Below are 27448 nucleotides of genomic sequence, written 5' to 3' on the forward strand. Positions count from 1 at the left end.
TGCGGGGATCGCTGGGCGGCACGGACTTGGAGGGCCGAAAAGGCCTGTTTCCGGCTGTATATATATGATATGATATGATATGATATGATATGATATGATATGATATGATATGATAGTTGAAGTTTGCAGATTGGAGGTGCCAGAAAATATAACATGAGGGACATCCACTTGATCAACTGCTCCTCAAACAAGGCGGCCTGTACTGGGTTCAGGCGGCAGCCAGTGTTGCTCGGTTTTGCGGCAACGTGATAGAGGAACGAGTATTTGACACTCGCTTGAATAATCTCCCCAATAAACTGCAAAGCCCTGAGACCACAACATGAACCTGGCCACCATCTGGCAGAAGCACATCCAGCCCATCACAGAGTGAATATGGACATGATTCTCACACCAGCAGCTTCTGAATAAAACAGGCAGATAATCCATTATCAACAAGGTGTCAAGGCTCTGTAATTTTGAGTTTCTTACCATTAGGGAACTCCCAGGCTACCCAGTCCCAGCTTTCTGTTACTGGCTCTGCATTACTCTTACACATACACTCAACATGTGAGTCATTTATAGAATTTTAAACTGCACTTACTGAATTTTACCCAACATTGTTCAGATCATAATATGCGTTTGCTTTGGACACTGCTGCATAGTTAACTGGCAACATTTGGATGAAAGATTTTAGATTTGCTGATCAATACCCCAAACCTGCTCAGCATGAGCTCCAGTTAGTGAATTGTTCATTGTTTATCTCTTTAATGATAATTCAGAAGGGAACATTTTGTTAAACAAATCATTTACAGTGTTCTGATCAGCTCATGTCTTGTCGTGATAAGCCCTGCTGACTGGTCGAGCCAGTTTGGTTGATTACCCCCCTTGGTAGTTTCCATTTTGTGACATTCTAACCACATCGCTCATGTTCAATTCTTGACTTCCTTTCGTCTTCAGTTCTTATTTGTCAGCCAAAAGCAAAATGGAGAAATAGTGTCAGGAAATGATCGAGAATCGAGATGCAACGGTGAATCTACATGATTGTAAAACCACAGAGGCTGGGCATTTTAGTCTCAGCATCATAGGAAGGATGTTGAGGTGTTTGTTATCAAGAACACAACAGAAATAATACTGAGCAAAGATAAATGCAAAGAAAACCTTAAACATTGGGTGATCATCACTGACACAGATTACAGGGAATTTCAAGTAGTGAAAGGTTATGAAAGAAGAGTTTTGAAATAATGAAGGGGGTGATAGATATAGACTGATGCTGGAGGATTGGGAATAAAAATAATAGATGAATCAGAGTTGGAGAAACCTCTTACCAAAGGTGAGAGGTCTTGAATACATATTTTGCGTTTGAAGGAGGGATATCAGCATTTAAGGATGAACTGAATGGATCATAGATAGCAATGAGGTAAGATGGGATGAAGAATGGGCGATAGAATTAGATCTCCAACGTGTAAAACACCAGCCAACACTTCATGGACTGGATAACCTGTTTCTGTTATTTAAAAACTATTGGCTTCTTTGTAAATAGGCTGATGGTTACAATTACAATATAGTGTTTTTTTTAATGTTGCAAACCTGCTGAGCAGAAGTGAAGTGTTCACATGCATTGTCTGGCTCCATGTGTAGATTGTCCCTTTGGTCAACGTATCTTACTCTTTTCATGGTTAGTCGCTTTCCCTTAATGTACTTAAAATGCTTGGGGATTTTCCCTAACTTTGTCTGCCAGTGATAGTCCATGACCCTCTTTGCCCCCTAATTTAATTTACAAGTACCCCCTCCCTCTACTGCAATTGTCCCTCCACTCCTGGGCCTCCCCAGTTTACAGTCCATTGTCGACATGTTTAATTTTCCCCCCTTTATTCAGCCTCGATACCTCGATGTTATGGAGATGGAAACAGGTGGTTGATTGAAGGCACAGAGTTTGATCAAAGCTTATTGTGGTCACAAACACCATCGAGCTGCTCCCACTCTGTGTCTGGTTAAAGAGCTTTTAATGCTGCAAAGACGTTGAATATTCTGAGATTATTCTGAAGGGAGCAGATGATTAAAACAAATAGTCCTTCATGGTGTGCCTCGTCAATGAGAATATTTGCAGCCGAGGTTTACTAGGTGCGAGGTTTATAAACCACTGACCAGAAACCAGACTTAATCCTGTGTCTGAAGCACAACAACGTGATTGTCACTCGATCAGACCCTTCACAAAATATAACCTAGTTGGCCAAAATATGTTGAAAAGTGGCAAGAGGGTTACATTTACGATGCGTTTGTTGAACATAGGGCCTGTGGTGTTGCTAACAGGAATAGACTCAATTGCATGCAGTTTATAATAACTCAGTCTTAAAGCACATTCTATTTGGCAACCTGACACCAGTGTGGAGGAGAAGGCTCGGGGAGAGATGGAGAGAGCCCCCAGATTTGATTGATGGATTGATACTTTATTGTCATGTGTACTTGGTGCAGTGAGATTCTTTGTTTGCACGCAGAACAAGTCTGCAAGAGTTGTCACGTAAAGAGTGCCTACAAAGTTACTAAAGTATTCAAAAAAGTACTCTTACTTCTCCCCCCAGTCCCTCTTCATTCTCACCCCCCCCCCCCCCCCACTTTGTTCTTGGTGGCCCCTTTAGTGAAATAAACTTTGGTGAACGGCGTTTGATGGCTGGGAGAAACACCAGGGTGGCGGGCAGCCCTGTGCACTTGGGTAAGGGAGGGGCAGGAAAACCATTGGGGCCTCTGTAGGAAGTGGTCTCAGCATCTCCTCCAGAGCCATTCTATCAGAGACAAACTTCACATCCTCACAACCACGAGAAAAGCACTTTGGACTGAGATATTTCAGGAACTGGATCAGGTATTTTCCATTTATGTATTATGATTATAGGTGGTCCTACATTAAATAAAAATGGGAAAGATTCAGTCTGAAGAAGGGTCTGGACCCGAAACATCACCAATTCCTTCTCTCCAGAGTGGCTGCCTGCCTGCCTGCCCCGCTGAGTTACTGCAGCTTTTTTGTCTAAATCAGTGTTGTGTGTGATTTGTGCCAAATAAATATGCTGGGCTTAGAATGTTATCATTGTGAAGGATGTATTTGAAGGAATTTAAGGAATTGTGTAACTGTGATCCAGAAGCCACTAAGCACCACAAACCACAATTTACAGCAGCCTTGCACAACCTTGTTAAACAGGTTGGAGTGAAATCTCACCCTAGGTGATGATATTTGGCCTCTCGGTATCTCGACATTGTGTCGTTGAGTGCTTTGTTCTTTAACTATATTTGTAAAGAAGTGAAAATATGTAATATTTGATCTAACAGAAAGCATCATGGTTCGTTTTAATAAAGATCTTGCTGGTTACATACACCACGGGTTACTGTATGTGACCAATTAAAGCCAATGAGTAACGAGAAACAGGAACAGGCAGACCGCATGGTGGTAGGGTTATGGCTGAACATTGCTGCAGTTGTTGCCAAAAATATACTTTAAACGCATATATTTCATGTAATGACAGAATAGACTGACCTGTTTTCCTATTTAAGAAATAATATGCATCAGAAAATTGAAATTCAAGCATAAAGTACCAAATTTAATTTATTTAAAAACGGAAAATGCTGGAAACATTCAGCAGGTTGGGCAGCATCTGTGAAGAGGGAACCAGTTAAAGTTTTGGGTTTGGCACCCTTTATCAGAACTAAGGAGGGAGAAAACATTATATTTAGGTAGCTGAAAAGGTGGAATGAGAGATGGAAAGAATGAAGGAGATAGCTCTCTTGGGGTGAGACCAGATGACTTAATGTGGCAGATTAAGTGTCTTTTCTGTGTCGTGTGTTACTAACCATTTGCTTGTGGGACATACCCAAGTCTGACTGGGATAAATAGTAGTAGTAGGCAGGGGTGGAAGAGCAGGACATGAGGTTTTGAAGGGAGTGATTTTGTTGAAATGTTGAAAGGGAAGGGGAGGAACATTTGTATATGATGATGGAATATTATTGAAGCTGTTGGAAGTTTTCAAGACTGATCCACTGGGTGTGAAGGCAAGTACCCAGAGGTTTACAATGTGAACCCTGAATCACTTTCCCTTACAGCACAGGGGGAGGCCATTTGGTCCATACATGTACGTTGTGCCAAAGAGCAATCCATGCCCCCACTTATTTTTCCTGAAGCCTATTTTCTCTTCTATGTCCATTCATTTCACCTGAATTTGCCCCACCCATCGACCTAGATTCAGGGTAATTTACACAGCTAATGAATCTGTCAACCAGCAATGCTTCGATGTGGGAGGTCCGTTGGCACTGTGAGCGGTCTCAGCTGCCTCATAGAGACCAGGTTCAACCATTACCATGGGTGCAGTCTGTACCTTCTCCCTGTAACCGCTTGGGTTTCCACTGGACGTTTAAGATTCCTCTCACAACACCAAGGTCTGCAGATAGACACAAAATGCTGGAGTAACTCAGCAGGTCAGGCAGCATCTCTGGAGAAAAGGAAGTCTGAAGAAAGGTTCTGACCCGAAATGTCACCTATTTCTTCTCTCCAGAGATGCTGCCTGACCTGCTGAGTTACTCCAGCATTTTGTGTCCATCTTCAGTATAAACCAGCATCTGCAGTTCCTTCCTACACACCAAGGTGTACAGGTTGGTGTGTTAAATGGCAGCTCTATTTTGGTTCTTGTGCGTGTGTGAATGATAGAATCTGACGGGAGTTGATGGAAATGCAGAGAGTATTGAAAATGAGAGTCATGTGGGATTGGTGTAAATGGGTGGTTGATTGTCAGTGCCCACTCAGTGGGCTGAAGGGCCTGTACCGTCTCGTATCTCTGTATGATTCAGTGATTCTATGAACCCAGAATATCCCCGCACAGTCACATGGTGAACATACAAACATCATACAGACAGTACCAGACGCCAGGGTCACTGGGATGGTGGGATGGTTGCAGTCCATGTTGCTTCACTGTGCCACACGCAGCTCCAGCAAGCTGGGCTCAATCCTGACACACCTCCGCCACTTCCTATCACCATTCACTGAAACACAGATTTCATTTTCATATCTTTCTTTTAGTTGTGCCTGGCCAAGTTGCTCCAGTAGGTTACAACATTGTTAGCTGACAATGTGAACAATTTACACAGTCTGTCCTTTTCACAGAAAGTTGTGAAATGGGGATCCCTTTGAAGACACTCCATTCAATGTTGGGCCTTTTGATAACGCAATTCCATTTAACCTGTAGATAAGGTTTGCTGGTCAGGATAGGTTATTATGAACATGGCTAATGTTTCATCAAAAACAATTCCTTGCAGCTGATCCTGGAAAGAGCAATTTGTAAAACTGCTTTGATTCGAGCTAAGATTCTGTTTATTGTTGAAGTCAGTGAATAACCAACGGCAACCTTTACCGACTCCTGAAGTCTTGGACTTCCCTGGACCAAGACTTGATGCTTTTACACCTGGTGCCTGGGTCAGAAGGTTATGAGGTGCCCTGAAATGCGCAGACCCTGCCCTGTTGGTAGTCGAGTCCATTGTAACATGAAAACAAAGGCAACCCATCACTGGCATCACCAATGTACAGGATGGACCAACACAGCTGTGGTGGTCAACTTGAACAGGTTTAGATCTAGTACAAGGATAAATAGAACAGTTACGAGAAATGAAAACTAGCAAAAGAGGGCAAACATTACATACAGCAGTAGTCAGAAATTGTGTTTTAAATGATAAATAGATAATGGTAAAGGGAAAGATTTGAAGAAGTTAAAATAGACACGAGGAGGTGGGGAGAGGACAAAGGACCCTTAATGCTGTGTGACCCATTCCCTACAGCAAGGATTGAATGGAATGGAATGTAAGTGCAAATTCAGCTGACCAGTTACGTCCCAGAGACTTGGCTGCATAATGGTCATGGTGTGGGAAGTATATGCGGTGGACAGGAAGAAAGAAAACCAATAACAGGGGGGGGGGGGGGGGGGGGAAGTAAACTCTGTGATTAAGGAAGAAGTCACTTTGACGTTGAAAGAGGATATGAGAGTTTTGCAGGCGATGTCTGAAGATATATGAAATAAAGACGTATGTGAATCAGGAGCTGGAGTAGGCCTTGCAGCCCTGGACTAGGCCTTGCAGCCCTGGAGTAGGCCTTGCAGCCCTGGAGTAGGCCTTGCAGCCCTGGAGTGGGCCTTGCAGCCCTGGAGTGGGCCTTGCAGCCCTGGAGTGGGACTTGCAGCCCTGGAGTAGGCCTTGCAGACCTGGAGTAGGCCTTGCAGCCCTGGAGTAGGCCTTGCAGACCTGGAGTGGGACTTGCAGCCCTGGAGTAGGCCTTGCAGACCTGGAGTAGGCCTTGCAGCCCTGGAGTAGGCCTTGCAGCCCTGGAGTGGGCCTTGCAGACCTGGAGTAGGCCTTGCAGCCCTGGAGTAGGCCTTGCAGACCTGGAGTGGGCCTTGGGCAAGCTCCACTATTTAATAAGAGAATGGCTGATCTGCTTTAGACAATCAATAAGGAGGCAGGGAATAGAAGGATATGAAACAGAAACATAGAAAATAGCTGCAGGAGGAGGCCATTTGGCCCTTCGAGCTAGCACTGTCATTAATTTCTGATTATGGCTGATCATCCACAATCAGTAACCCGTGCCTGCCTTCTCCACATATCCCTTGATTCCACTAGCCCCTAGAGCTCTATCTAACTCTCTTTTAAATTCATCTAGTGAATTTGCCTCCACTGCCTCCAGTGACAGAGAATTCCACAAATTCACAATGTGCGGGCAGATAGGATTAGGTGGGATGGAAACGGAGCACAAAGGAACAGTCCATGTAGTCATAGGGGGAATGTGCACACCCCCCCACAGGTAGAATGCAGGGTTGAACACGACCATTGGAGCTATGGGGCGGCAGTACCACCCCTCTTAGCCCCCCTCGGTCACGGCTTAGCCCCCCTCGGTCACGGCTTAGCCCCCCTCGGTCACGGCTTAGCCCCCCTCGGTCACGGCTTAGCCCCCTCGGTCACGGCTTAGCCCCCCTCGGTCACGGCTTAGCCCCCCTCGGTCACGACATAGCCGTCCCTCGGTCACGGCTTAGCCCCCCTCGGTCACGGCTTAGCCCCCCTCGGTCACGGCATAGCCCCCCTCGGTCACGGCTTAGCCGTCCCTCGGTCACGGCTTAGCCCCCCTCGGTCACGGCTTAGCCCCCCTCGGTCACGGCTTAGCCCCCCTCGGTCACGGCTTAGCCCCCCTCGGTCACGGCATAGCCCCCCTCGGTCACGGCATAGCCCCCCTCGGTCACGGCATAGCCCCCCTCGGTCACGGCATAGCCCCCCTCGGTCACGGCATAGCCCCCCTCGGTCACGGCTTAGCCCCCCTCGGTCACAGCTTAGCCCCCCTCGGTCATGGCTGACCATGGGTGACGCGTCCTAGTTGGCTGCTTGCTACACAGTACCACCATGCTGCCCTCCCATTCACCAGCAGAGCAATCCCATCAATCCCATTCCCCGCTTCCTGCTTCTCTACCGGTTTGCAAATCATCCTCTCCCACATTTAATCACATTGTCCTCTCTACATCTTTATGTCGACCTCTAGCCTTGCATCTGCTAACACCCCCATAAATGTTAGATCTGAAATGACTATCACTAGAAATGTGCACAGTTGCTGTGTGATACTTGTGAACCAATGCAGCATCCACACAACGCAGAAAAGGAAAGCAAACCAGAACAAACTTTGCACCTCTGGATTTCATTCATTGTGTCCAAACCAGGCAGGTGGAAAGTTAAAAGCAAGCCGCTTATTATCTTGTTTAGAGTATGCATATGTATGAATATATATTACCGACAAGGTTGTTTCGGGTAGTTGTGCCCTCACAAAGCAGGCACCATTTCCGGTTTATACAAATTATCGTGAGTTCTCTACAAAGTTTCAACCTCACCTGAGAAACCAATGCGGCTCTCGAACTAGTCAGAAGCAAATATGCTTCTGGGTTTCAGATAGGCCACCCCTTGCAAGATTACAGATCTTCATTTGGCGGCTAGGTAGAACAGGATACTTTCAAACACGGCTGGAGAAGTTACAACCTTCCACCTGCTCAGGCAGACCTCTCAAAAACTCGCCTTGAGTCAATAATCCCAATCTGTCCATTCTTAAAACCAATTCTTACTTTGTGTCTTAGCTAAGTACGGATCATAAAACTAGACGATTAAGTGAAATGTATCTACAAGTGCCCTGGTGGGAACTCATTTCACCAGGAGCTAAAGAAAAGCAATCAAAAGTCCCGTCCCCCCCCACCCCTGCTTCACTTATTGTCCAGAGTGCTCAGAGCCGTCTCTGTACAAGAGCACAGATGGATGATCACCCGGGTCATTCCAGGTCTTTGTGGTTCAGTTCACTGAATTATCAGAGCAGTCTTCTCTAAATATTTATGTAAATTGACACCTTACTCTTTTACAACAGTTGTTCTCTTTTCCATAAAGAGATCAAGCAGAGAAATGAGACTAAGATGTACAGCACAGGATTCTGGAGCTCGTTAAGACACAGATAAAAATTGGTCACATGTAACTGATGGCCTTTTCTCGTGCTGTAGGACACCAGCTACTTTTCATTTGGAAATCAATCATCCTCCAAAGAGCTGAAAATAACAAGCATTGAAGAATCCTTGCCCAATTATTTCAATCCCAAGGAAGCACTATTTGCTGGTAAGTATTTGCATCCCATCCTGCTGGTTCTTATTTTCTCATCTGAACTGTTTTCATACTCCTTGTTCTTCCCAGCAGCCTCTAATTATTTCTCTGCTCTCTCGAGATGTAAAAGAGACCACCCTGACCAGCTACATCCCAGCGCTCTCTGAAGATGTGCTTTTCTCTGACAATCAGCATACATCAATGATAGAAACTTTCAGGGATCACGTAGATGATGTTTACCAAGAACAAGATGCTTCTACTGAGACAGAAACAGCCAGCCAGATGTGGAACTCAGTGAATACAAAAGCATCACTCTGCGATTGCCAGGAAATGAACCAAGCAGATTGGCAGATGTGGAGCAAACCCATTGACAACCGTACAGCATTGCCCATAGACCAAGAACATTTAGAACGCACAATAACTGAAAAGAAAAGACCAATCAATAACATCTATGATAATGTTGATCAAAACATTGAAGGGATGGAACTGAGTGACTCCCCTCGAGAACAGGAGAACAATGCGAATGGAGAAATCGCAGACATCAGAATTGACAAGTAAGGAAATTCAAGCTGACTTGTTTAGCATGGTAGCACTTAGCAATGGCTGGATAATTATTGGTTAGCACAAAATAATTACCTGTTACCATTATGAAATGAGCTGAGTAACAAACTATATATGTTTGAAGGTATGTATAATTTAACATAAATTATAACCATAAATTGAGAATGTGGAATTGTACATAATAGAAGGAGGATACAAAATGCTGGAGTAACTCAGCGGGTCAGGCAGCATCTGTGGAGAACATGGATAGGTGACGTTTCACAGAGTGCTGGAGTAACTCAGCGGGTCAGGCAGCATCTCTGGAGAGAAGGAATGGGTGACGTTTCGGGTCGAGACCCTTCTTCCTAGAACTTGTAATTACTCGACCCAAAACGTCACCCATTCCTTTTGACAAAGATGCTGCCTGTCCTGCTGAGTTACTCCAGCATTTTGTGTCTATCTTCGGTTTAAACCAGCATCTGCAGTTCCTTCCTGCACATAATAGAAGGAAATCATTCCACCCACTGGGTGTATCCCAGCTCTTTGTGAGTTAGAGTCATGTCTTTGCATTTATTTTTCTCCATTAAATATCATTGTAAATGTATTTTGTGCATTTCACTGGATGCAAGTCCATCAACCTAATTGATATTGGATTGTAAACCCCAACCACTTATTGCAGAAGAGTTTCCTAACAGGTTTCTAGTTCTTTTAGATAAGGACTTGTCCAGAAACTGAACTAGTTATTCCTCAGACAAGCACAAATCTTCTGACATAGCCATGCACTCAAAACCACCAGCCAATGCCTCGAACTCCTCCATCATCGTGACTGATGGGATACAGACAAGAGGGGGTACCATCTCCTCTATTAACATTCTTGCATCACTGACCAGAAAAGGCACATGCTGTGTGGTATAGGAGCAGGTCGGGGCAGGTGTTCTACAGTGAATGATTCATCTCCTAACTCTGCAAAGCTTTTCATCCATTGATAAACTCTGTTATGGAATACTCTGCAATTGGCAGCACTCAAAGTCTGGCAACATCTAGAAAGAATCATTCAGTTGATTAGCACCCCATCCACTCTTTCAAACAATCAATCCATCTCTTATAGAAACATATACAATTCTTAAGGGGTTGGAGAGGCTAGATGCGGGAAGATTGTTCCCGATGTTGGGGAAGTCCAGAACCAGGGGTCACAGCTTAAGGATAAGGGGGAAGTCTTTTAGGACCGAGATGAGAAAACATTTCTTCACACAGAGAGTGGTGAATCTGTGGAATTCTCTGCCACAGAAGGTAGTTGAGGCCAGATCATTGGCTATATTTAAGAGGGAGTTAGATGTGGCCCTTGTGGCTAAAGGGATCAGGGGGTATGGAGAGAAGGCAGGTACAGGTTACTGAGCTGGATGATCAGCCATGATCATATTGAATGGCGGTGCAGGCTCGAAGGGCCGAATGGCCTACTCCTGCACCTATTTTCTATGTTTCTATGTTTCTATCACTGTTGCACCATAACTGCAGTGTCTATAACCTCTATAACCCAGAAGACAAATTGTAACACCTGCAGGATTGTAGCTTCGCACATCCCACATCAACGTGGCTCGGAAACACAATGCCTTCACTTCACCATCATTGGACCAAATGTTGAATGCACAACATAGTGGTAATATCTTCATCACATGGTTTGTAGTGTTGAAGAAAGTGGCTGAATATCATCTTCTCAAGGGTAACAGGAGATAGGCAAGCACATTGATACAATGACATTCACCCAATTCTCATGTCCAACGAAAGGAACAAATCTCCACCTCAAATAATATTCAGTACTCCTGTTTACCGATGCAAATAGAGCAACGATATCTTTTACTGTTGTGTTTTATTTTTAAAAGTTACTTTTATGATTTATCTTTAATTGAGCTTTAATTGAACACAAATTATGTTTGGCTACCACTCATTCTTCACTGAACAAGATTTCCTCAGTAATGCTCCAAGTTGCGAGTTGAACTATCTGGCTTTGCATTTAAAACAGCCAGGATTTCCTAAACCTGAAGCAACTACAGTATACGATGCCCTATCTATCTAATGCCATTCTGGCACCTGCACGCTCAGCTGCTTGTCCAATCGTTTCTTTCTAGCCTTCCACCCCTCCTCCCCTCCTCACCTCCTCCTCAACAGCTCTGAAGTCATTACCTGTTTCTTGGGCATCTTAGGATCATAACAGCGGCTTCCACATAACCTTTATATGGAAGCTTTTGGGCACTATTATCATGTTGGTGTTGTGCCATTTATCTTGCTCTCATTTATCTTGCTACCAGAGGGCCATTAGAAGACAAACAGTGAGGTTTCCTATTCATTTGCTTGACTGCATCTTGTGCAATCAATAGGCTGCCGGCCACAAAGTTGCAAAAGTCCAAGCTTCTACAACTGCTTGGACTTAGTTTTATTACATCTATTCAGATAAAGAAAGCATTAGTATTCCTGTGTAGGAAAAATAAACTGCAGATGCTGGTTTAAATCAAAGGTAGACACAAAATGCTGGAATAACTCAGTGGGTCAGGCAGCACCTCGGGAGAGAAGGAATGGGTGACGTTTCGGGTCGAGACCCTTCTTCAGACTGATGTCGGGGAGGGGGCGGCACAAATATAGGATGTAGTCGGAGACAGGAAGACTGGTGGAAGAACTGGGAAGGGGGAGGGGATAGAGAGGGGAAGCACGGACTACCTGAAGTTAGAGAAGTCAATGTTCATACCGCTGGGGTGTAAGCTGCCCAAGCAAAATATGAGGTGCTGTTCCTCCAATTTGCGCTGGGCCTCACTCTGACAATGGAGGAGGCCCAGGACAGAAAGGTCAGATTGGGAATAGGAGGGGGAGTTGAAGTGCTGAGCCACCGGGAGATATTCCTGTTAATAGTATTTGACCCCCGCTGCCAGGTGCCATGTAAGGGTATGTGACGCAGTGTGTCGTGATTCAGTTTTTAAGCTTAAAATATTTGATGATATAATTACAATGTTATTTTGTATCAATAAAATAGTTGTGATAGATGGTACTTTTAACAAGTACTAGTCAGTCAAGTCAAGTCAATTTTATTTGTATAGCACATTTAAAAACAACCCACGTTGACCAAAGTGCTGTACATCTGTTTAGTTACTAAGGAAAAAAAAGAAACATACAGTGGCACACAAACATAACAGCACATACAAAACAGTTCACAGCGCCTCCTCAATGAGCCTCAAACGCTAGGGAGTAGAAATAGGTTTTGAGCCTGGACTTAAAGGAGTCGATGGAGGGGGCAGTTCTGATGGGGAAAAGGATGCTGTTCCACAGTCTCGGAGCTGCAACCGCAAAAGCGCGGTCACCCCTGAGCGTAAGCCTAGACCGCGGGATAGTGAGTAGCCCCAAATCGGCCGACCTGAGGGACCTGGAGTTAGAGAGGGGGGTTAGAAGATTTTTGATATGGGGGGGGAATGTCCATTTAGGGCTTTATATGTGAACCCCCCCTTACTTACCTACCCACCCTCCCTCCCTCCCTCCCTCCCTCCCTCCCTCCCCTCCCCTCCCCTCCCCTCCCCTCCCCTCCCCTCCCCTCCCCCCCTCCTCCTCCCTCCCTAGGAGATACATTTAAACTTTAAAATGTGAACACTAATTTCAATGAAACTTCTTCCATTAGCACCAAAGGGACGATGGTGAGTAAGGCGGGCCTAAAATTGTCATGCTATCGTGTACCGTTTTGGTTGTAGTTCAGGAACAAACCATCAAACAAACGAGAGTTTAAGTATATAGATAATACAGCAGCGACTTACAAAAACAATTAAAGCAGTCGCTTCCCTCTGCTCTGATCAGCTATTCTATAGTATGTTGCCAAAGGGAGATTCACTTCAGGGCCAGCCTCCTAATCAGAGATTAGAAACCAAAGTCTCAGCTAATTATGCTTGCCCATTTGAGCCAATGCAAGACTACTTACTGCCAGTCATTCTGCATGAATACTGTGTAGGAAGGAACTACAGATGCTGGTTTAAACCGAAGCTAAACGCAAAAAGCTGGAGTAACTCAGCGGGACAGGCAGCATCTCCGGAGAGAAGGAATGGGTGACATTTCGGGTCGAGACCCTTCTTCAGACTGAGTCCGAAAAAGGGTCTCAACCCGAAATGTCACTCATTCCTTCTCTCCAGAGATGCTGTCTGGCTCGCTGAGTTATTCCAGCTTTTTGTGTCTATCTGCTGCATGAATACTGATTGGGAGAATGATGATCTGTGATCCATTCTCATCAGATCCAATCTGCAGATGAGAAATCTGAAAGAGATGGGAAATAAGGATAGCAATGAGAAGGTAAGTGAAGGGGATGAATGGTGTAAGACAACCTTGGAGATCTTATTGTGGGAAGAAAGGAATTACAGAATATGTAGCTGATAGGTTTGTTAGGCCTGAAAGATTTTTCCTATTCCTAAAATGTTGATGGCCTGAAGTTTTGTGGGGTTATTCCAGTCCCCTGCTGAAATGATGGTGGAAGAGGAGGAGACCACGTGATTACAGCGCTTTGTATTCTTAACAGACTGTTATTTGATTTGTCTTGATACAGTGATGTCATTCAGAGCAAGCAACAACCTCAAATTCTGCCAGAAACAAACTTCACAAGTGAAACAACGGACTTTGTAGGTCTACTGGCTAATGGGAATAAACCAGACCAAGAAGTTGCCGTTAGCTTGGCTTACAAACTCTACCATCTGGATGGATTTAAGAAGACGGATATCGCACCCTACATAGAAAAGAAGTATGTCCATTACACGATAATGAAAGAATTAATACTTTACGGGTTCTTAAACACAAGGGAACATAGTTTTAAGGTGGAAAGTAGGATATTTAAAGGGGGGGAGGGGGGAAGGATGTAGGGGTAGTTTTTTTTAACAGAAAGTAGCTGATATCTGTAACATGCTGCCAAATGATGTATGGAATCAGATTCACCTACTAGTAATTATTTAGACAGACACCTAAGTAGACAAGATATAGAAAGACACTATCATAATGGTGACAAATGGGATTGGTGTAGATGGGAAAAATGGTTGGCATGGGCGTGGTGGGTGAAAGGTCGGTTTCTGTCCCGTACTGAGTCTAACCACCTGCAGGAAATCATTCCTAATGTCAGTGTAAACTCAAAGCTATTGAAACATATAAAAAGCCACATTTCTTGATAGGTAGAGATTCTTAACATTTTCATGTTTACTCTTTTTATCTGCAAGTTTCATTGAACTGCATTGAATTGATGACCTTTAAAATAAGTCAGCTGATGCCTCTATTAATACGTCTGATGGAATTGCAGAAATACATTCACTACTCTACCACCATTGACAATGCTTGTCTACACAAAGGTTCTTTGGCTAAATTAACAAATCTGTTAAGACTATTTGCCAAACTCACCCTACTCAGAAGAAGCTGAAGCAAACTTCTCAGATTTCTCTCCTTTTTATCCTTTAGTACTGAATTCAGTCAGATGGTAGCTGAGGAATACCTTCAACTATTTGACTTCCGAGAGATGACCCTCGATCAGGCACTAAGGTAGGGTGTGTCTTGCATATCTTTTGAACTTGTTATTGGTCGAATATTATTTTGTTAAAAAATATTTAATAAGCTATTAATGACAATATTAATGTGCATCTTTTGTGAGATTCTTTTCTGATTTTGTCCACAGAAAATTCCTGTTGGCATTAGCCCTGACGGGAGAGAGTCAGGAACGGGAGCGAGTATTGCAATGCTTCTCCAATCGTTTCCAACATTGTAACCAGGACATTATTCACAGTAGAGGTACAGGCAACTACCTGGGGCAGCCTCACTGCACAGTACGGGTTCTTTTGCTCGGGTTCACTGTGTTATCCAGATGGGCCCAGACTGAGATCACGTGGCTGTCCAATAAATATGCTGTACAATAACTTAACCACAAGGTTGTCATCTGTTATAAATATTGTATGTAGTTTATTCCCATCTAATTTAAAAACAGCAGGCAAGTGTGTCTAGTTTTTTTTTACTTTGTTGTGGACAAAAAGAGCAGTCATTCTTTTAAACCTAATCTATCAATAAGAAACATGAAGGTAAAATTAGCACATATCTATGACTGATATCTATGTGGAAAATAGGGCCAGTGGCCCAATTTAAGTTTCTGACCTGTCGTGCTTGGAAAACATAGAAAATGTGTTAGATTGTACAGGTGTTTTTGACAATAAAGTAAAACGAGATCCTTCAAAATGACAAAAAGGGCCAACTGCCAGTTTCAATATCCTTTTTGTAATTTGACCCATGCAAATGTTATCTTGTCATTATACACCCACTGAAACTGTCAATGACAGTGAAGACTCTTTAATCTACAGTCAGAAGGCAGAGAGTTGCTTGCTCAGCGGGAACACTATGGGCCATTGCAACTGCCTACCCAGCACTGCAGCAAGCAGTCCATGGACAACTGTAGAAGTCTGGAGACCTTGAGATTATTAACATGAAGCCTGAGACCCAATATTAATTGAGGCTGACAGTGAAAATGCACACAATGCCTTCCATGTCTAGTTTCACCGAGCATTATGATGCAAAACCATTTCCATATCCAAGTAGTTTCAGCAGTCAGAAATTATAATTCCATTTAATTCCTGTTTATTCAAGATGTGTCAAGGCAATGCCAGCAAAATGAACAATAGACAATAGGTGCAGGAGTAGGCCATTCGGCCCTTCGAGCCAGCACCGCCATTCAATCTGATCATGGCTGATCATCCTCAATCAGTACCCCGTTCCTGCCTTCTCCCCATACCCCCTGACTCCGCTATCATTAAGAGCTCTATCTAACTCTCTCTTGAAAGCATCCAGAGAATTGGATCAGTTGTCAATTGTTGTTTCGGCTTCCAATTATATTGCATGTTAACCTGAAATTAAAAAGCACAATGATAGTTAAATCAAAGACAAGAGCTTGCCTGATCCTATAACGTTTGCTCCTTGTTCTCCTTAGATGCTGTGCACACGCTCACCTGTGCAATTATGCTTTTAAATTCAGACCTTCACAGCAAGGTAAGTTTCCTCGGTACCAGGCTGAAGTTAGAATCAAGGTGAATTAAACGTGTAATATATAAGTATGGTGGCTGGATACTTTTATGATAATAAGTACAAAATAGCTGTGGCAATTAAAAATATAGACCGGAGTTCATGGAAAGTGCACAACATTGTTAGATGTTTCCAACCAAACAGATATCTGTAAGGAGTGTCACATGGCCAATGCCCCATGTTTATGCGGGAAGTGTTGAAATGGTTTTTAATCTTTCCCAAGGTGTCTAACCATACTAAGGCTGCCACTGGTTCTGCCAACTGCCTGTGGATAATGGACACAAGTCATCAAAATATATCAGAAATTGAGTATGGTGCTCACCTACTGAGAAGCAAGTTGTAATCTGGCCATTACGTTCAGTGATGGAATGTATCAGAACAATCGGCAATCTGATGAGATTAATTATGAACAATTAATCCTGAATAGTTCAATAAAACATAACTATATTATCGATACTAAAGGAAACGATAGTACACTTTACAAGCACTAAAAGTGTACATAACTTACTATATGAGAATTTGAGTGCTGCACACGTACAAACAGTCAACAGACTGGAACTTGCTGCAAAATGCTGCAGTTCCATGAATGTTGAAGTCTCATCATGCATTTTCCAAGCAGTTTAACTGCTTGTGTTTTGATTTCACCGCCAATGGTGACATGAGACCTTCCTACAATTCCCCAGTGCTAGTGGCAGGTGAGTAGTGCCAGGTTATACCTGTTGCAGGAAGAGCAAGCCCATACATGTCAAATAGAAAGAAATGGCTGGGAGAAACAAGAGCAAATGTAAGGTGATTAATATGTTTTGAAAAAGCTACTTAATTCAATATTTTTCATTTAAAACAACGTTAAAGTTTATTAAAATACTTTTAATAGTTTTGATTCTAAATTATGTTGTAAGATATTTTCCTCTTGTTTCCCACAAAATGGAAAAAGGCCACCCAGCCCATCCAGTTACTGCCAGCTCTGAGCAATCCCATCATTCACATTGCTCTACTCCTTCCCCTGTAACCTAGTGTCTCTCTCACATCCATCAATATCCTCCATCCTCTTGCTACCTGGCTACTTTAGTAGTAGTTCATAGCAGCAAATTAACCGACTAATCAGCACATCTTGGGGATGTGGATTACCCTGGGGAAACCCGTAGTCACATTGAGACTGTGCCAACCAACAGAGCGAGTCTCACGAGTTAGGATCAAGCTGAAACTACGAGACAGCTGTGCGACCCGCCCCCCCACAGTGCCACCCGCCCCCCCACAGTGCCACCCGCCCCCCCACAGTGCCACCCGCCCCCTCCCACAGTGCCACCCCCCCCACAGTGCCACCCGCCCCCCCACAGTGCCACCCTCCCACAGTGCCACCCGCCCCCCCCACACTGCCACCCACCCCCCAGTGCCACCCGCCCTCCCCACAGTGCCTCCCACCCCCCCCAGTGCCACCCGCCCCCCCCACAGTGCCTCCCACCCCCCCACAGTGCCACCCCCCCACAGTGCCTCCCACCCCCCCACAGTGCCACCCGCCCCCCCACAGTGCCACCCCCCCACAGTGCCACCCGTCCCCTCCCCACAGTGCCACCCCCCCACAGTGCCACCCCCCCACAGTGCCACCCCCCCACAGTGCCACCCGCCCCCCACAGTGCCATCCCCCCACAGTGCCACCCCCCCCACAGTGCCACCCGCCCCCCCACAGTGCCACCCGCCCCCCCCCACAGTGCCACCCGCCCCACCACAGTGCCACCAGCCCCCCCACAGTGCCACCCTCCCCCCCACAGTGCCACCCTCCCCCCCACAGTGCCACCCGCCCCCCCACAGTGCCACCCTCCCCCCCCCACAGTGCCACCCGCCCCCCCCACAGTGCCACCCACCCCCCCACACAGTGTCACCCACCCCCCCCACGGTGCCACCCTCTCCCCCCACGGTGCAACCCGCCCCACCACAATGCAACCCGCCCCACCACAGTGCAACCCGCCCCCCCACAGTGCAACCCGCCCCTCCACAGTGCAACCCGCCCCTCCACAGTGCCACCCGCCCCCCCACAGTGCAACCCGCCCCTCCACAGTGCCACCCGCCCCCCCACAGTGCCACCCGCCCCCCCACAGTGCCACCCGCCCCCCCACAGTGCCACCCTCCCCCCCCCACAGTGTCACCCGCCCCCCCACAGTGTCACCCGCCCCCCCACAGTGCCACCCGCCCCCCCACAGTGCCACCCTCCCCCCCCCACAGTGCCACCCTCCCCCCCCCACAGTGCCACCCACCCCCACCACAGTGTCACCCGCCCCCACCACAGTGCCACCCGCCCCCCCACAGTGCCACCCGCCCCCCCACGCAACCCAGTTTTGAACGTCGGGGATCGTTGACAGCTACAAATGGGATGCAGCTCAGCCCTCTGTCCAACATCTTTCACTGCGTTATGTGCTGGGTTTACTCTAGCTCGAGGCCTGGCCATAGGGCCGCATCTCGCCGCCTCACATGAGGGAGGTGTCAAATGGTGAAAATACCAGATCGGGGACCGCTGAATGAAGTCCACTCTGGCCTATTGGAAAAGTCTTGATATAACAAAACGAATAATCATGTTTAAACTGAACATTGTTTTTTTTGAGAAAGAAAGTTTGTCAGCAGACCACAGAAGTTAGAGCGGTCTGCCGATGTACCAGTCAAAAGCAATGGTGACCCAGCAGCAGATTGGTCTGCTGATGTACCAGTCAAAAGCAATGGTGACCCAGCAGCAGATTGGTCTGCCGATGTACCAGCAAAGCAATGGTGACCCAGCAGCAGATTGGTCTGCCGATGTACCAGCAAAACTAGTTTCTATTTCCATTTGTGTGAAGAATCAGTTTTGTTCATCCCTTGTTGCATTTGTTCTCATGCACACTCACAACCTTTCCTGAAGCACTGTTCCCTCACTGTGTTTCTGACATGGCCAAAAGGTCACTGTGTGACTTAAGAATTCACTCTCACTCTGACAAAACTAGTTAGATTGATGTGTACATAAATCAAAGGTGTGGTATTAAAAAGTAGGATAAATTATACTGAAAGTGAAGACAACATAATAATGCCTGTGATGGTGATTGATACACTACAGAGTCGAGCGTACTTCCTTTCAGCTGGAGTAATGCAAGTAGCTCACTCGCTAAATGCAAGTCATCGTGTTGATGGTATTCAGCTTCTTACTTTGACAATGTCAGACTTTTTAAGAGAACAATCCTGATCTTTCCTGACATTTGCACATATGCATTTTCCAACAGAAGACATCCAACAGTAATCTGACCCAGGCAGTTTTCTCTATTTGATTATCGCAACTCCAGGGTCAGTCGGAATATTTACAGCCTTTCTGCTGTTTTATCGCGAGGATTAGCCACCACAATGCATTAAGACATCGTTTGGAACTCAATGAGATGATGTTTGCTGTGCGTGGCACTCACCCTAAGCACATGGAAAACTGAAGTGTATAACTAGTCATAATGTACTCAGCTATGTTTAGTCTTGGCTTCACTTGAAATGTCTGCTCTCAATGTACCGAGTATCCAAAAAGCAACATGTGAATTCATCCTTACCCCAATTTCCTTATTACTGTACTTTTTCCACTGTTGTTTATTTTGGCATTTTAGAACCTTGGAAAAAGTATGTCTAGTCAAGATTTCGTAACTAACTTAGAAGGCATGAATGATGGGAAGGATTTTCCAAAAGACTTTCTGAAGGTACCAATTTAAATGACTTTTCCCCTTCAACAATGTTTTCGTCCCTTTAATGGATGATCTTGACCCTCTTGGGATAAGATTTGTTTTACTGTCATCTTCTGGCAAATATTTTGCATATATGAACTCGGCAGCAAGTACTTATCCAATACAAGTTCTTTCCAGCAAAGGTAACTGGACAGTGATGGTAAGTCGAGCCCGATTTGATCCTTGCCACATGAAGAAAAATTCAGCTGTAACAAAAATCTACACGAACTATGCAAAGTATCGTGAATAACTGATATCTAAATTAACCTGATCTTGAGGTAAATCTTCCATTGAAACCATAAACAAAGTAAATATCAAATAAATGTGCTGGTTAACTTTGTGCAAACTGGATATGTAAGTGCTGCTTCTGGGTAAACCATAGTCAATGAAGATTCATTCTGAACTATCTGCTCACTGGCTGTCTCTATTGAACATTGAAAGCATTCCCTGTTTCTGGTTTCCAGGCTCTGTACCATTCAATAAAAAGCAAGAAGCTCGAATGGGCCGTGTAAGTACCTCATACTTAACCCCAGCAACTGTGTTACTTGTTTCATAATAAAAGCATCCTTGTCTGAATGGATTCACGGAGAATATTTATTTCACAAAATGCTGGAGTAACTCAGCAGGTCAGGCAGCATCTCAGGAGAGTAGGAATGGGTGATGTTTCGGGTCGAGATCCTTCTTCAGACATGATACATGATAGGATACATAGAGAAAGTCAAAAGAGGGACATCAGATCAATTACAAAATACTGGGGATCATGAGTTGTATACAGGAGTCAATGAGGAACATCAGATCTATGATCAATAGCGGGGGTCATGAGGACAGTCACTCCACTTGTAAAAGACAACAGATCAATACAGAACAAAGGGGCAACTGATCCATACTGGGGCCACGAGGGGATCAGTTGATAGAGTATCTGATGTGGGACGTCAGGGCCATACAGAGCCGAGACTGCAACATTAAGTCTCCACCAAGCTCAGTCTGCATGGTGTTGGACATTTACACAGAGCTCAGCATTCAGCCGTGCGTCTGGAGAGAATGGAGTGAGGGACATCAAGTCAATACAAAATCCATCCAGTAAGGTTTTTAAAAATGTGTACAAAATCTAGTGAGGGATTTCCAAAGCCCAGTAAGGCATATCATGTTTATGCAGAGCCTGCCGAATTAGACACAGGAGACATAGTGCAGTCCGACCAACGTTGTAATTATGCATGACATATCTTCATGGTAGTTCATATGGTAGCATCCTGGTGTATCTGAACGATAACAGGCCACACTAGTTAATATTTAAAAAACTAACTTCATACAGAAATTAGATTAATCTCCATCCTGCTTTCTATTAATTACTCCAGGAATGATGAGGAGCTGCAGAAATCTATCATGCCGATGTCTGAAGATACCATCAACATAATGGGCACCTCGGACAAAGGCAACCCTTTCCTGGAGGTCCTGCATGATCACAAAGCTCCCACCTACAAGCAAGGATTTCTCAGTCGCAAATTCCACGCTGACATCGATGGCAAAAAAAGTTAGTTACCTCCCAGTGCATTTCCAGGTGATGGCATCCTGGGACTGCGCACTACCACACTCTCAATAGACAATAGACAATAGGTGCAGGAGGAGGCCATTCGGCCCTTCGAGCCAGCACCGCCATTCAATGTGATCATGGCTGATCATCCAACTCAGTATCCCGTTCCTGCCTTCTCCCCATACCCCCTGACTCTGCTATCATTAAGAGCTCTGTCTATTTAAGAGCTCTCTCTTTCAGAGAACAGAGTGAAGGGGGAATAAAAAATAAATAAAAAGAAAGGAAAAAACAGAGAGGGAGAAATAAGAAAGGAGCTTCAGTTAACATCTTAACATATGTGGTATCTCTGTCAGTAATGCACTGAAGTGATATCCATACTTTGTGCTCACGTCTCAAGGTGAGATTTGAAACCACAACATAATGTTAGAATCAGTGAAAGGTAGAAGATGGAAGATAGTAGAAGGTAGAAGAGAGATGATGGTTGAAGATAAAAGATAGTAGAAGGTGGAAGATGGTAGAAGGTAGCTTCTGATAGCTGTGAGCAAGAGAAAGCAAGCACATGCATCCCAAGGAGACAAATTTACAGACAAAACTTTGCGCGTGATGGGGCAAGGTCTTAGATAAACAAATCACAGAGATTAAAATGGGGCAAGGGACAGAGAGGAAAGGATGATGCATGCTCTGGTATAAGTGGCACCAGATCACAACACAGTTGTGATAGTGTAGGTCAGGCGTAATGTACTGGAGTCATTGAGTATTACAGCAGAGAAACAGGCACCTGCCCAATTCATCCATGTCAAACAAGATGCCCCATCAACACTAGTCCCATTTGCCTGCGTTGGGCCCATATCCCTTAGACATATCTTATCCATGTACCGCCCGGAAGTCTTTTAAATGTTGTTATTGTACCTGCTCAACCATTTCTTCTGGCAGCTCATTCCAAATATCCTCTGTTAAAGACTTGTCACTCAGGGCCCTTTTAAAATGTTCCCCTCTCACCTTAAACTTATACCCTCAAGTTTTTGGTTGCTGAGAAAAAGATTGAACACATTCACCTTATCTATGACCCAATGATTTTATACCCCTCTATATAAAGTCACCTTTCAATTGCCTACAGTCCAAGGAATGAAGTCCTACCATGCCAAAAGTCTCCCTTTTACGCAGGCCTTCATATCCTGGCAACAATCTGGTAAATATTCTTTGCATTCTTTTTCAATTTAATGACATCTTTCCTATAGTAGAAACTAAATTCTACAAATGCTCGCTCACCAAGATCTTGTACAACTGCCACATAACATCGCAACTCCTTTGCTCATTGCCCTGACCGGTGAAGGCCAGCCTGCCAAACGCACTCTGCACCACCCTGTCGACCTGTGACGTAGCGTTCAGGGAGCTATATATTTGTGCTCTGTTCTGCAGCAGACCCGATGGCCCTTCTGTTCGCTGTGAACGTTGTACCAAGCTTTGACTTGCCTAAATACAACTACTCACACTTATCTGAATTGAACACCATTTGCCATTTCTCGGCATAATAACCTAGCTGATCAACCTTCCCAAAACACCATCTGTCAATGTTTTCCAGAGATGCTGCCTGACCCGCTGAGTTACTCCAGCACTCTGTGAAACATCACTTATCCATGTTCTCCACAGATGCTGCCTGACCCGCTGAGTTATTCCAGCACTCTGTGAAACGTCACCTACCCATGTTCTCCAGAGATGCTGCCTGACCCGCTGAGTTACTCCAGCACTCTGTGAAACGTCACCTATCCATGTTCTCCACAGATGCTGCCTGACCCGCTGAGTTACTCCAGCACTCTGTGGGTTTTTTGATCGACCTCTTGAGTTGGATCAAATTACTATCATAATTCAAACACCCCAAGTCCTGCATAATTAGCTGCCAAATAAATGCAGAAATATTAACAATCAACAACTACTTTTATTATCATTTTGAGAACTATAGTTGCAGATGGCCAAACAGATTTACCTCTGAGCCCTCAGTCATTGGCATGACAACACCACGAGTCTACAAGTTATAGAGGAAGGATGTGGGTCAATGGGTGGTTGCGTGCAGGGGAGAACTTGATCTCCGCTCGTTCCTCTCGGGGTGCACGCAGGCAGAGCATGGTTGCTTGCACAAAGTTAGTCAAAAGCAATGGTGACCCAGCAGCATGTGAGCGGGGTTGTGGAACCGTTTTCTGATGGAGATAACAAGGTGGCGTTTAAAAGGACTGTTCGTATATGGATATATATTTAGAGTTCCTTACCCATCCTCATCACCAATGTCCTTGAGCCTCCAGATCATGCATCCCCACAGGCCAGGTGAATTCCGCCATTAATGCGATGAAGGCAGGGGTAGCTGAAGTGATGCTTTCTGTGCCCAAAGGCTGAGCCTTGGCTTGTATTTCCACAGGGCCTCTGTAAAACTAGCGTGCCAGACAGCAGCACCATTGTAACATGCCTTTTTTTAGATCCTATGCAATTTCTAGTGCAGTAACATTTGCAGTAGGTATTTCTAATTCTTGCTTTTCTATGTTCCATAGCACCGTGGGGAAAGAGAAGCTGGAAAACCTTTTATGTTGTATTAAAGGGAACAATCATCTATCTGCTGAAGGTAAACTCTCAAAACTTGCCTTGACCATCTCCCAAACAGAGCCTTTCTGCTTTTTTCATTAACACTCCGCTTTTCTGTATTCAAAATAAGTTCAAATCACCACATTTTCTCCTAAACATTCCTTCTTAGTTTCACCCATAAAACTCTTTATCTTAGGGCTGCCAACTGTCCCGTATTAGCCGGGACATCCCGTATTTTGGGCTAAATTAGTTTGTCCCGTACGGGACCGCCCTTGTCCCGTATTAGTAGGGTTGCCAACTTCCTCGCTCCCAAATAAGGGACAAAGGGTGACGTCACCGCACCGCGCCCCACGTGACCTCACCCCCCCCCGGGCGGCCGCCATTGGTGGAGCGGGAGCACGTGGCCACTGGCTGGGTGAGGTCACGTGGGGCGCGAGATGGTGACGTCACCTTGTCCCGTATTTTAGGAGTGAGGAAGTTGGCAACCCCTGCTTTATCTTCTCCTGCTGCTCTTTCTTGTCATAATCATTAGGTTCATCAATTCTGAAAGGAAGAAAAAAAATCTGCACTTAAAGAAAGGAAAAGGGAAGTCGTTTCTAACCTTTTCAAGGAATAAGCAACTCTGATTATCAATCCAAAAAAAAAGATTAAATACAAAATTCAATTGCAAGTTGTTGGTGTTTTTGAATGGTTAGTTATGAATGATGCAAAACATATTGATCATACCTAGGGTGATTAGCCATTCAGATTTAGTGTTCATTCTCCGGCCAGTTGTGAAGACAAATCTCATGCAGGAGACAAAGAAACACATCAACATGGAACACATGAGTAATGGTGGTCAGATAATGCTGGTCTGTACCAGTTTGTCTTTCTACAAATCTATAAGGATGTAATCAATCTAAAATACCTTGATCTAAGTAATTTGTTCCATCTATTCAATAAAATAAATCCCAATCAACAGGAACAAATTAATATGGGAGCATCAGAAACTGCAATACCAGGGAAGCCACACTGTCAACTGTTGTGGCTGTAATTCTCATGAAGAGATATAATAACTTGATATCCCACAGTGTATAAGACCATGTACAGCGAAGATGAAAACAAATACTTGTCTATAGATGTTAACTTTAATGGTGCCAAGCTGCTGGTGGGCAATTAAAAGCAAGTCAGCTACTTGCCAGCTCAGAGTGTGACCATTTCAAGTATTATTGGGGGTTTTATAGGCAACTGATGCATCCGCCTAAAATAAGACCTGAAGATTTATGTCAATTTGAATCGTATTACATCAAGGCTTTGATGCAGTTTTAACTGAGGCCTGAGTACTACTTCACAGAAGTAGTTTGCATCTGCTTTAAAGTCAATGGATGACATCACAGTAACTCTAAAACCTTTAAGGGATGTAGAGAGAAAGGAGGAGGAATCAATTTGGCTACTCTTGCACCCGAGCAAACTCAAACTCTGTATGGTCTCCAGTGGTCTTAACTAAACATTTCTTCACTTTGCTGCCTGGTGTAAAATTGCTTCGGTGTTGTAGCTTTCTGTGAGAACCACCTCGTGGACCAACAGATAAAGTGAAGAAAAACTACAGTATATAATCACTCTGAATCCTCTCAACATACTGTTGGATCATTAGGAGAAGTTTACAGATCTCTAAACTTCTCCACTATTGTTATTTTTTTAAAGTTCTGTTTCCCAGGTAATATTTGAGAATTGAATATGGGCCGGTATGATTTTCTGACTGGACCCAAGGTTAATTCAAGATAGACATAAAATGGTGGAGTAACTCAGCGGGTCAGACAGCTTCTGGGAAGAGAAGGAATGGGTGATGTTTTGGCAGACACATCACACCTCACTCACTTACAACACAATTTTGTAGTGTACTTAAACTAATCAATAATAAATGAGAATAACATTCAAAAATAGTAGACTAAATAATGTTATTTTCAACCATACTTGATCCAAGAGGTTTAAAGTCACAGAGATATATAACATGGAAACAGGCCCTTCAGCACACTTTGTCCATACCAATCGAATTGCCATTCTGGCTAGTCCCATTTGCCCACATTTGGTTTGATTTCTCAAAACCCTTCCTATCAATATAGCTGTGTAAATGTATTTTGAAAGTCATAAATGTATCCATTTCTATAGCTTTCTCTGGCAGCTTGTTCCAGATATGGACTACTCACTGAGTGAAAAAGTTGCCGTAGGTCCCTCTTAAATCTCACCCCTCTCACCTTAAGCCTGGCCTTAAAATCCTCTGCAGTGGGAAAAGGATCTTGAGCCTTCACTGGATCCATGTCCATTATGATCTTGTTCACCTCAACAAGGTCATCCCTCAGCCTTCTACACACCAAAGCAAAAAGATACCAGCTTCTCGCTATAACTCACACCTCAGGTAACATGCCTCTGAGTCATGAGGTACAATTTGCATCTACCTTGTTCTGTTGTCAAGGTGCTCTCATCTCATCATTGTTCCAGTACCATCATGTGGCAAAGGCAAAGGGGCCACATGTTGGTACAGCGGTAGTGTTGCTGCCTCACAGCGCCAGAGACCCGGGTTGATGCTGACTACGGGTGCTGTCTGTGCAGAGTTTTACGTATTCCCTGTGACTGCAGTGGTTTTCTCCGGGTGCTCCAGTTTTCTCCCACACTCCAAAGACATACAGGTTTGTTGGTTATTTGGCTTCTGTAAATTGTAGATTGTCCCCAGGTGTATAGGAAAGTCCTCGTGTACGGGGTGTAGATTGTCCCAGTGTGCAGGAGGTGCAGGTGTACGGGGTGTAGATTGTCCCCAGGTGTATAGGAAAGTCCTCGTGTACGGGGTGTAGATTGTCCCAGTGTGCAGGAGGTGCAGGTGTATGGGGTGTAGATTGTCCCCAGTGTGCAGGAGGTGCACGTGTACGGGGTGTAGATTGTCCCTAGTGTGCAGGAGGTGCAGGTGTATGGGGTGTAGATTGTCCCCAGTGTGCAGGAGGTGCACGTGTACGGGGTGTAGATTGTCCCCAGTGTGCAGGAGGTGCACGTGTACGGGGTGTAGATTGTCCCCAGGTGTATAGGAAAGTCCTCGTGTATGGGGTGTAGATTGTCCCAGTGTAGATTGACCCCAGTGTGCAGGAGGTGCACGTGTATGGGGTGTAGATTGTCCCAGTGTGCAGGAGGTGCACGTGTACGGGGTGTAGATTGACCCCAGTGTGCAGGAGGTGCAGGTGTATGGGGTGTAGATTGTCCCTAGTGTGCAGGAGGTGCAGGTGTATGGGGTGTAGATTGTTCCCTGTGTGCAGGAGGTCCTCGTGTAGGGGGGGATCGCTGGTCGGCGTGGTCTCAGTGAGCTGAAGGGCCTGTTTCCATGATATATCTTTAAAGTCGAAATAAACTGTTAGTCATTCGAGAAGCAATGAAATGCAAC

At 44.9% G+C, this 27448-nt stretch overlaps 1 protein-coding gene across 1 annotated transcript in view; it reads left to right on the forward strand.

Annotated features, from left to right (window-relative positions):
- The window catches only part of LOC144590998 (uncharacterized), a 41469-nt gene that overhangs the window by 5425 nt on the left and 8596 nt on the right, over positions 1 to 27448 (forward strand). The window contains exons 3-12 of the mRNA XM_078395346.1: positions 8523 to 8634; positions 8741 to 9173; positions 13727 to 13918; positions 14620 to 14700; positions 14834 to 14946; positions 16130 to 16188; positions 19827 to 19916; positions 20405 to 20448; positions 21296 to 21471; positions 24012 to 24082. Coding sequence (XP_078251472.1) covers positions 8523 to 8634; positions 8741 to 9173; positions 13727 to 13918; positions 14620 to 14700; positions 14834 to 14946; positions 16130 to 16188; positions 19827 to 19916; positions 20405 to 20448; positions 21296 to 21471; positions 24012 to 24082 — 1371 coding nt within the window. The remainder of the gene's footprint in view (positions 1 to 8522; positions 8635 to 8740; positions 9174 to 13726; positions 13919 to 14619; positions 14701 to 14833; positions 14947 to 16129; positions 16189 to 19826; positions 19917 to 20404; positions 20449 to 21295; positions 21472 to 24011; positions 24083 to 27448) is intronic.

Source organism: Rhinoraja longicauda, unplaced genomic scaffold, assembly GCF_053455715.1.
Source record: "Rhinoraja longicauda isolate Sanriku21f unplaced genomic scaffold, sRhiLon1.1 Scf000457, whole genome shotgun sequence".
In the NCBI taxonomy this organism is placed as follows: domain Eukaryota; kingdom Metazoa; phylum Chordata; class Chondrichthyes; order Rajiformes; family Arhynchobatidae; genus Rhinoraja; species Rhinoraja longicauda.